This window comes from Hibiscus syriacus, unplaced genomic scaffold (genome assembly GCF_006381635.1).
Source record: "Hibiscus syriacus cultivar Baekdansim isolate YM2019G1 unplaced genomic scaffold, ASM638163v2 tig00111069_pilon, whole genome shotgun sequence".
NCBI classification, from domain to species: domain Eukaryota; kingdom Viridiplantae; phylum Streptophyta; class Magnoliopsida; order Malvales; family Malvaceae; genus Hibiscus; species Hibiscus syriacus.
The window spans coordinates 1,036,002-1,046,718 of NW_024062970.1; the positions used below are offsets into that span (position 1 = coordinate 1,036,002).

Genomic DNA, 10,717 nt, shown 5'->3' on the forward strand with positions numbered 1-10,717 from the left:
TTTAAAATTTTACCTTTAATTGAAATGGAATTAAAAGTAAATACTAGATAACTTTATTAAAGTCATCAACTCAAGCCAACGAGAGTTGGTTCAAGTGGTAAGCAGCTTAATATCGCTTAAGCAAAGTCATAGGTTCGAATCTTTGTGTTTGCAGAAAATACCCGCTAAGAAATTCGTCCACCAAAACTAGGTGTGCGACCCAGGCTAGTCTAAAATAGGCAGAACAAAGCCTTAAAACTGAAGGACAACAAAAAAAATCATCAACTCAGAGAAGACGAGCAATCAAACATAAAAAATACAAAGATTTTTTTTATCTTGAAATCATAAATAACAAATGAAAATGAATTTTCATTCATCAAAACCATACCTAACATTTAATTTAGGTTTCAATTTGATATCTTTTCATTAAAAATTAATAAAATTGCTAACGTGACATTTTTCAATGATAGTGTGTAACTACCTTATGGTGCTACGTCAACATCATTGTTAAGTTTTTAATGACAGAGTACTAAAATGAAACTTAAACTAAACTAAACGTCAGGTATGATTTTAAAAAAATAAAGTTTTTATACTAAAATAAAATAAAAGTATTAGTTTAAGTATTAAACATATAATTCACCCTATTTATTATATGTATATAAATATATGTATATTTTTAATAATTTTTGTGAGTGCCATGTCACCGATCATGGCTTTTACCAAATCATTTGCTCCTCCTTTCAACATAGGAATTTGAAGCCCTCCATCGGTTAATTGTGTGTATTATTGACTTTTTAAAGATTAAAATTTTAAGTTTTGATTATGATTTATTTTAAATATTTTAAACAAACAAATTTTATAAAATATATATTTAAAAATTACTCGATGTAAAGTTTTTAAGATATACTTTTATCAATACTAAATTTTAAATAATAATAAGTCAAAGTTAAAAAATTGATATAAAAAATCAATAATTGACAGATTTAATGAGATAGGAAAATATTAGGTTTTAGTTAGAGATGGTGATGTAGGGTCACATCGAGTTTTCTATTTATTCGAATTTAATTTGATTTTTTAAAATAAAAGTTTACTTTTATATTTGATTTGGTTTGATATATATATATATATATATATATATATATATATATATATATATATTAGATAAAATAGAAACATAATTAAAAAATATAGAGAGGATATTATAGTAATTATTTTTAAATATATAAATGTCAATTATAATATTAATTCCTGGTTAAATCGTATTTCTTTTACCCTAAACTCAAATATGACTCGATCTTACCCTTAAAGAAATTTCAACTTGATCAGATTCAAAGTCAAATTAAAAAATTTGATCCTATAAGATTAAGTTTAATCCATTAGATTTAGATTAAATGTATATTACTTTATATGATATTTTTATTATTTTTATTAGTAAGTTGTTAGGTTAAATATATCATGTATCAAAGTCCTTAACCTCTTCTTCTCTTCTCCATTATTTTTCCAACGTTAATCTCATGCATGCAACATCTTGGGCTACGGCACCCGTGGCTGCGGACAGTTATAATCTCTTGAAGTGATCATTATCAATCTTGTTAATAATTCACTATATTATATAATAATATATTTACTTTGTTTATTTATGAGTAATCATCATTTTAAACTCGAAAAATAATATTAAGAATATTTATATAAATTGTCGTGCAAAGTTGAAGAGGAATTTCTCTCCGATTGTAAAACTACTACATCTCCGATTGTCATGCAAGATCATGTGTTCTGCTTTTGTCTGAATGAACCGCGGATCATTTTAGTTTTCTGACATAGGCAGCATAATTGCTAGTACTCGGAGTCGGCACCGGTAAAGTACTCGGCAGCCGGAACTCGAGTTCAATTATAAAAGTCATGGACAAACATAAAATTTTATATATTTCCGTCCCTCATTTGGTCTATCCCGATAATAAATGAAAGAAAAACTTATAAAATTTTACAAGAACGAAAATAAATTTATAATAAAAACTATATAAAAAGAATTTATAATATATGATAATTTTGAATTTTTAGAGGACACCGCTGAGTATGTGGCTGGCTGGGTCCAATATCCCGATGAAAGATAACTTATGAAGTGAAGACTCAAATATGATCTATTGCATGCAATATATATCTCCGGCGACCAGACAAGTACGATACTTCATACTTGGAAGGGGAAAACAAGATACGAAGATGGGTAAATACTCTTATTTATCTATTCCAAAAGCACATTGCAGCTCTCATTCTGCATAGAGTTGATAATCATTTTAGAATTACAATGCAGAAATGAAAAAAAAAGATCTTATCAGCATGATTGTTCTTAAACAAGTATATAGGAATGAATATGGAAATTGCTTCTTTTTAATACCTACAACGAAACAGAATCGACGGCGAAGCAAGTACGAGTTGATCAGACCAAAGCATTGGCACCGGCAACGATCTCCAATATCTCCCCGGTGATCTTCGCTTGACGCTGCCGGTTGTAGACGATGGACAAGGACTTTTTCAGTTCCTGGGCATTATCACTTGCACTGCTCATGGCACTCATCCTAGCCGCAAGTTCACTCGCTAATGATTCCTGCAAAGCCCTCAAAACCTGACTGTTGAGATAAAGAGGCAACAAAGCATCCAGAATCTGCACCGGATCCTGCTCGAACTGCAAAATCGGAGAGAAATCGGCGGTCTGTGTTCTGATCACATCTCTCTCCACCGTCAGTTTCCCTTCCTTGGTTGTCAACCTGAAGAACTCATCCTCAGCTGCATCAACGCAGACGCCATTCACGTCACAGATTTCTCCCTTCGGCGACAGTGGAAGCAAAGTATGAATCACCGGATTGGACTTAACCAACGATACGAATTTCGTGTACAAAAGCTCGACTTTATCGACTTCTTCACTGACAAAGAGTGAAAACACGTCATCCGCAATCGCCTGAGCTTCTTTAGCTGTAGGGAGATTACTACCTTCAAAGAACCTGTCGACCGGAATATAAGGCCGGCGGATGAAATACGAATTACCCTTTTTCCCCACACTGATTACCGTGTAATCCAGTCCGAGTTGCTTCAATTCAGCAATCCTTGCCTCGGCTTTCTTGAGGATATAATTGTTGAAACCTCCACAAAGACCACGATCACCGGTGACGACGACCAAGGCGACTTTTTTTACAGGCCTGACGCTGGTAAGAGGAACATCGACGTCTTCTGTCTGGAGCTGTTCATTGATGTTGTAAAGGACTTCAACCAGCGACTCGGAGAATGGTCTGCCATTGACGACAGCTTCTTGTGCTCTCCTGACTTTAGCAGCAGCCACGAGCTTCATCGCTTCGGTGATCTTCTGCGTGTTCTTGACGGAATCGATCCGGTCCCTAAGCTCACGGAGACCGCAGTGAACCGTGGTCGAAGATGAAGACGACCTTGAAGGGTTAATTGAAGTTGAGCTTTGAGACGGGAGCTGAAACGGGGTGACGAAAGAACGGAAGGAGAGTGAACAAGTGTCGGAAAGAGAAGGTTTTGAAGACACCCACATTGTCAGATTTGAGCAAGACATGGTGGAACAACGGATTCGTTGCAAGAGGAGAGGTTCTTTTTCCTACAAGGGATTGGCTTTGTGTTTGATTTTTGTTTTGTAAAGTCTTATCTTTGTGTGTGTGTTGGAGAGCTGTTTTCTTCTGGTATGGTGGAAATCGGAGGGAAACGAGTGGAGGGAAAAGAAGGGAATGGATGAGGTTTTGGGATAAGGATTTTGAAACATTCTCGTTCATTGATTCCCCCCCCCCCCCAACACACCATTTTCATCTTGGTGGGGCCTTATTTGAAGTGGCTAGCTCTGAGTGGTTGTGTTTTGGATCCTAAATTGATAAGCTCCTTACCCTGAAAGGCATATACCACTCCATGGATTTTGATACTCCTTCAACTATGGCTACAAATATTTACCTGATGTTACCCTGATTTTTGTGTGATAAAGGTTAGTTGTACATGTCAAAGGTCCTTCGCACATTAGTTTCGTGTCCCATAGTAATTGGAGGATCTTAAAACAATTCCGATTAATCGATGTCAAAGAAACTTCGACGCACATAGAGAAAATGTTCGAGTGTTACACTCCGTGAAAAACCCCACACCATTCTCATGTCCCACATTCGTCGAAAACCTTTAAAACACTTTCGAATTTCCGGCACCAATGAAACTCTAGGCGACATAGAGGGAACGCCTCTTGAAGGAAGACCTGAAACTCTAAATCTCGAGAAGCCTCGACTATCTTATATTACTTCTGACAGGTCTATGTGACCTACCAGAACCAAATCCATCGCTACATGACTATATCCGTTTAGTCTGCTAGCATACGAACAACCATTTTAATCTTGTAAACTCTTTTGAGCATAACCGAATGACAAGATGTGACCTTAATGAAACTACATCACCCTTATTCTCCTATGTTCTACTTTCTCATGTGGACAAAATACTTTAACACTAACCAAGAGTCACTCTACTACCGTAATCCATTTGTCTCATCAGCATGGTTTAATGTAAAAGCCTTTACTGTCATCCTTCACCTTATGAGGAAAAGCATAGATTTCACGTAGCATAACACAGCTAACGAGCCTGGTATATTGGTCCGCAAGGAACCACTCTTTTAAGCACCAAGTAGGCATGCAATTCAATGACTTCATCTGGGTTACAATTAAAAGTTCAAATTATCCGTCTTAACTATTGTCGTAGATAAGATTAAAAGTTCAAATTCAAACGTTACGAATATGATTATTTGATCCACTGTCACCACCGTCCCTTTTGTCATATATCTTTCTCCACTACCTCAAATCTTCCTCTCTAAAAAAACCCTCATATATATATATATAACAAAATTATTTAGATGGAGTGTTAAAAAAATTGGTTGATATAGAATATCGAAAGAATTATTTTCTCGATTAGAATGATATAAACATTACACGACCAAGGATGTAGAATTTACATGACATCATTGAGAAGACGTACGAAAGATAATGTCTCTTCCCTTTGTTACTCTCTTAGACATGCATTTTTAGAAAGATACATTGTTTTTCGGACGTCTTCCCAAAGACACCATACATTTTATATATTTTTTATCGTGTACTATTCATGTCATTCTAATTGAGAAAATAAAAGCTAAAATTTAATAATAAAATTTGCTTAATCTTAACTTGTAAATAATTATAGCGATCCTACATTTAACCATAGGTTAAAATTAGTATAAATATACCTCAATCATTATCCAAAAAGAGTTCTTCATTTAATTATCCTCTATCTATCTATTCCTTCCCTTCACATCTGTACAAACTTAACCTTCGTTTGGTTTTAGAAAATATAGGTTATTTCATTTTTTTCGTAGAAAATAGAAAACATCGAAGAAAAGTGTTTGAGTGTAAAATTAGAAAATGATTTCTGGAAAATAAAAACAAAAACAAATGAAAATATGAAAACACAAAAAATATGTTTTCGGTATTTTCATTAAAATTGTTTTGGAGGTCTCCCACGGAAGCTGCTCTCAACCTGCGTTGGGGGCATCCTACTATCTTACCTCCCCTTACCCCATTACATATGGGAATAAGGGTCGGCTAATTTTTTTGTTTTGAAAATTTGAAAAATAGGAAAACATGAGGTCATGGTTTTTAACTTAACTTACACAAGTTCAAATTATTCTAACAATAATGTTTTTGATTTAATGGTATCTAAAATCCTCAAACTTTTGCAAAATAATCAATATGGTCCTTAAACATTTTTACACTCGATGTGGTCCTTAAACTATTTTTTAAATAATTTAACTTTATATTATTTTTATATTTAGTGTATTGAATATCTTAATAATTTTTTATATTTTAAATTTAAATAATACCTTAATTTTTTTAAAATTAAATAAGTTCTCAAACTTTCTAAAAAAATCAATTAGGTCCTTAAACTTAGTAAAAAAAAATCAATTAAACATATCTACCACACCATCATTCATCATGTACTGTCACAACAACACCATGAACTATTACATTAATATTGTAGATTATCATGTAAGCTTTGTAAACTATTATGTAAGCGCTGTGATGGTTTGATTATGTTGGTAAAAGGATTAAATATTTTTTTTCACAGTCTAACATCTTATTTACAATTATATTTTTGTATAAATTTAATTGAAGTACAATATGCATTAACATTATATTATATTAAATGTATGTAATTTAATTATTTAATAACTATTTATTCATTTCTATTTAAAACAAAATAGATACCAAATATATTTTTACTATTTTATTTTTGAATTCAAATGTCATTTATATTAACCATACATGTTTTCTGATTTTTAAAAAAAATTAAAAATAAAAATTATTTTTTGAAAATAAAAAAGAAAAAAAAAATATTTTCTAAAATCAATCGGAGAATTATGCTTTTATTTTACTTTCGATTTTCTTGTAATAAAATATTAATTAACAATTGTTTTTTTTCGATTATAATTTCCTATCTAATTTAAAAGAATTAAATTCTAAATTTAAATAAAAAAACATTTAAAAGATATATCTATGTGTGCGTGCGTGTGTTCGTGTGCGTATGTGGACAATAAATATAGAGACACGTGCCAGACCACAACCTACAATGCTCGGAGATCAACACCATCTCACGCGTGTCAAAGATGCCTTAATAAACGAAGTTCGAAAAATGGGGGAAAAGGCAATACATAGCGTTAATGCACTGAAAGAGTAGTGGGTGAGTTTCGATTGTAGGGTCTCCTCTCCCTCAATAGGACAGCTATTTTCATATTACTCATTACTCCTAACTGGCCTTTTTGTTCATTTTTCTTCCTCTTTGTTTGTCCCCACCATTCTTTGGAAGCTCATTCATGGCGCCTCTCTTCTTCTTCTTCTTTCTCCCATGTCTTCTTCCTTTTGTTCCTCACATTCCCTAGCTTATTTACAATTGTTGGGTCTTTGTTTTTCTTCCTTGTTTTGCCAAACCTTGTTTTAAGTTGCAAAAAAAAGAAGATTATTAGTGCCGGGGTGTCTCTCAAGCACGGTCTCACCATGTTACTCATTGAGCTGCTTATGTTTCTTGCCTGTGGGTGATGTTTTCAACTTGTTTCCTTCTTTGGTTTTGGTTTATTTGAGCACGATCTGTTAGTTTTTAAGAATTTGAGCGATTGGGCCGTTGTTTTACTTTCTATTTTTGAACCTAGGGAAATGGATTCTTCTTGGTAGAAAATATCACTGCAGTTTCTTGTAAAAGTGTTAACTTATGGAGCCTCTCCTTTCTTGCATTATTTGTTACTTTGATACTCTTTTAGTGTTACAAACCTTGAATGCTTTGTTTTCTATGTTAAATGTGATATAGTGTTATTGGGTTTAGGCACTATTAATATGATAAAAGGAAAATGAAATGGTAATGTGTGGTTGACTAGTACTAAATTGTGGTTGTGGTTGCTAGTGATTTATTTTGCTGATGAATACTTGCCAATCTGTGTTTTTGTAATTGTTTACCACAGATAATTCTTATAGGTGTTTAAAAAAATTGTTTAAGCATTTATGATGATTGCTTCGTGAACAAGGATATAGCTATCTTAGAAAACCCTTTGAGGTACTTTAGCAAAACTAGTGCTTAGAAATGTATTGGTCTTGATTTCGGTATACCTCCTTAGACATTCACAGGAAGGTTGACCATAAAGGTGTTTGAGATCCTTCGACTAATTGTAAATGTCTTTTATTCATGTTAGAACGAGTAAAACAGATAGGTGGGGAAAAGTGGGAAACGTTATAGTTTGACATACGATGAACATACATCAGAGGCGTCTTATCATTGACGTTGCCATTGCGACCAATACAAAGCAATAGTTTAAGGTGTAAGCATTAAGCTTTATATGAGTTATGATCTTAAGTGTAGCAATTCTCAAGCATTGAATATGTTTTGTAGATTTCTATCCTTTTTCTTTCCTTTTGTGGTTGGATGTCATAGACGAATATTTACTTATATAGTTATATCATGTGTGGAAAACAGAAAAGTTTATTTTTTATTCGTCAGATTATCTTGCTAAAGAGTGTGGTATGTTTTTCCTTGCTCTCATTTCAGGCTTCCATGAATGTTTATCCAGCCCAACAGATCATCTTAAAAGTTATATGTTAACAGAGAGGAGAGCTGATGCTTTTTTACCTGCAATTACTCCGAGTGCATCTCCTCAGCCATTTCTTCCTCTTCTTGCACCCTCCCCATTGACGCCCTTCACAAATAGTACTATCCCGAAACTATCAGGTACTTTTTACATGGTTGGGCATAATGGAATCTGAAAACAGTTGGGATTTAAGTGTCTAATTATATTTTGCACTTGGCCTTTTGTAGGACTCTGTATATTAAATTTCACTGCTGCACAAGATTTGATGATCATGACCTCAATCGATTGTTGGGCTGCATTTGCTCCATTGTTAGCAAATGTAATATGTTGTCCACAGCTACTTGCAACTCTCGTGATACTCATTGGTCAATTAAGTAAAGAGACTGGTGTGCTTGCTTTAAACAGGACCCTCGCCAAACCTTGTCTCTCAGATATTGAGCAAATTTTAGAAGGCCAGGGTGCTGGTGAAAATCTCAAGCAGGTTTGCTCAATTCATCCATCAAACCTCACTGAAGCGTCTTGCCCAGTAAAAGATGATGAGTTCGAGAACACTGTAAATTCGTCTGAGCTTCTTGCTTCATGTGAAAAGATTGATCCTGTGAAAGAATGTTGTGACCAAGTTTGTCAAGGTACCATATCGGATGCTGCAACTAGACTTGCACTAAAAGCTTCTGATCCTTTGAGCATGGATGGGCCCCAGGTTTTACCTGAACAGTCGACGAGGGTAAATGATTGTAAAACTATTGTCCTTCGGTGGCTGGCAAGTAAACTTGGCCCTTATCATGCAAAGGAAATTCTTAGAGGACTAACCAATTGCAATGTTAACAAAGGTGGGTTTCAAATTTCCCCTAATTAACGTGTTATATTCTAAGATTAGAATTCACCTCTTGCCGTCTGATTAATGCATATAAGAACATCCCTTTGGATATCGAGCAGCATAGGAGTTTTTCTTACGTCTTTGACTACATATTTAAGTTCTTTTCTTATGTTTTCTCCTTCAGTTTGCCCTCTTGTTTTCCCCAATATGAAGCATGTTGCGAACAGCTGTGGAAATGGAATAAGTAACCCGACAACATGTTGTGATGCTATGGATAGCTATGTCTCTCACTTGCAAAAGCAGACCCTTGTCACCAACTTACAAGCTTTGGATTGTGCTACCTCCCTCGGGTTGAAGTTACAGAAATACAATATCACCAAAAATGTATATAGCTTATGTCACTTAAGCCTCAAGGATTTCTCCCTTCAAGGTTGGTTTTGTATTTTGATGTACCTGGAATGAGCAAAACGAAGTGATCTTCATATGATAATTTTGAACTGGTACTAACACTAGATTCTTTTTCTTTCTGCCGCCATGATCGATTTTGACACCGATTACCAACAACTTGTATGCAACAGTTGGAAATCAGGGTAAGATGTTTACTCCCTTCATAATTGGCTGCGTAATCTTGCTTTTAGCTACACGGAATTTGTTCCTATTTCGTGCACTTTAAAGTTTTCCAACATCTATATCATTCTAATTGTTACTTATAATTTCTTTAACTTGCTCATATGGTGTGGATTTTCTAACATGTGTTTTTTTTTCAACTGCTTTTAGTATCCGGATGCCTCCTGCCAAGCTTGCCCTCTGATGCGACATTTGACAAGTTCTCTGGAATCAGTTTCATTTGTGATCTGAATGATAATATTCCAGCTCCATGGCCAAATCCATCGCTTTTGCCAGCTTCATCATGCAACAAAAGTAGGTACTCACAGTGGTAGTCCATATTATAAAACGATTTCATATTAACATGTTACTTCTTTCCTTCTCTTGTCTCTATTATTTATTTCACCTGGATTTTTGGCATGCAGCTGTAAGAATCCCTGCACTACCTGCAGCAACAAATGCACAAAGTGGTAAGAAACGCACTGATTTACTCAAATAACTGTAATCACTTTGAGACGAGCAGACTCTAATTGTTTAATTGATGCATTGCTGAGATACGTTGGTCGAACATAGGGTTGACAGAATAATATTTGAATAAAGTTACAACTCAAACTTATCGAATTTTAATTGTGGTCTTTGCCTCTCTCTCGCTCACTCAGCAGCCACTCTCTCTTATGCAGGTCTTTACAATAAGTACGTCGCGGTTTATCTTCTCATTGTTTCTTCGATGACCATAATGATGCTCTTACAGTTCTAGTTTTTCAAAGTCGATTCAATCTTTATCCATAACTGCATGATATAGTGTCAGCCTTCTTTAACCAAGTTTTACAGTGATACGGACACGATCCCCTGTTAATGGAAAGTTTAATCAGTGGCAATGCTCAACCAGGTACCGACTCAAGTTCAAGTTCATGCATCTGATCATAGTAATTGACGATTATTGCATGTTGTCTGTAATAATATTTTGTAAAAAGAAACTTGTATCTATACAAGTATTTGATCATACCATGTAAATTTTGATTAGAGATTTTATGAGAATTTTACTCCATTCCTTGAGAGCTATGGCCTATAGACATGTTGGATTGGTTCAACAAGCTTTGTTTCAGTCATCTTTGTTGCTTAGATCGTAAGACATCGGTATGAGGTCATAGTGTATATATAGTTTTACTGCATTTAAG

General features: G+C 34.4%; 2 protein-coding genes across 2 annotated transcripts; one reads left to right on the forward strand and one right to left on the reverse strand.

Moving 5' to 3' along the window:
* Positions 1 to 2,185: 2,185 nt before the first annotated feature.
* Positions 2,186 to 3,736, reverse strand: LOC120151737 (ATP synthase gamma chain, chloroplastic-like). The gene is made up of 2 exons (XM_039164109.1): positions 2,376 to 3,736; positions 2,186 to 2,269 (listed from the first exon to the last, which is right to left on the reverse strand). Exon 1 carries the CDS (start codon positions 3,545 to 3,547, stop codon positions 2,414 to 2,416), a length of 1,134 nt encoding a protein of 377 aa, XP_039020040.1. The 5' UTR covers positions 3,548 to 3,736; the 3' UTR covers positions 2,186 to 2,269; positions 2,376 to 2,413.
* A 2,939-nt stretch (positions 3,737 to 6,675) lies between these two features.
* On the forward strand, positions 6,676 to 10,644 carry LOC120151846 (uncharacterized GPI-anchored protein At1g61900-like). Its single transcript, XM_039164176.1, has 9 exons — positions 6,676 to 6,687; positions 6,741 to 7,071; positions 8,077 to 8,256; positions 8,344 to 8,946; positions 9,118 to 9,363; positions 9,512 to 9,523; positions 9,711 to 9,854; positions 9,965 to 10,009; positions 10,220 to 10,644. Exons 1-9 carry the CDS (start codon positions 6,676 to 6,678, stop codon positions 10,294 to 10,296), a joined length of 1,650 nt encoding a protein of 549 aa, XP_039020107.1. The 3' UTR covers positions 10,297 to 10,644.
* The last annotated feature ends 73 nt before the right edge of the window (positions 10,645 to 10,717 follow it).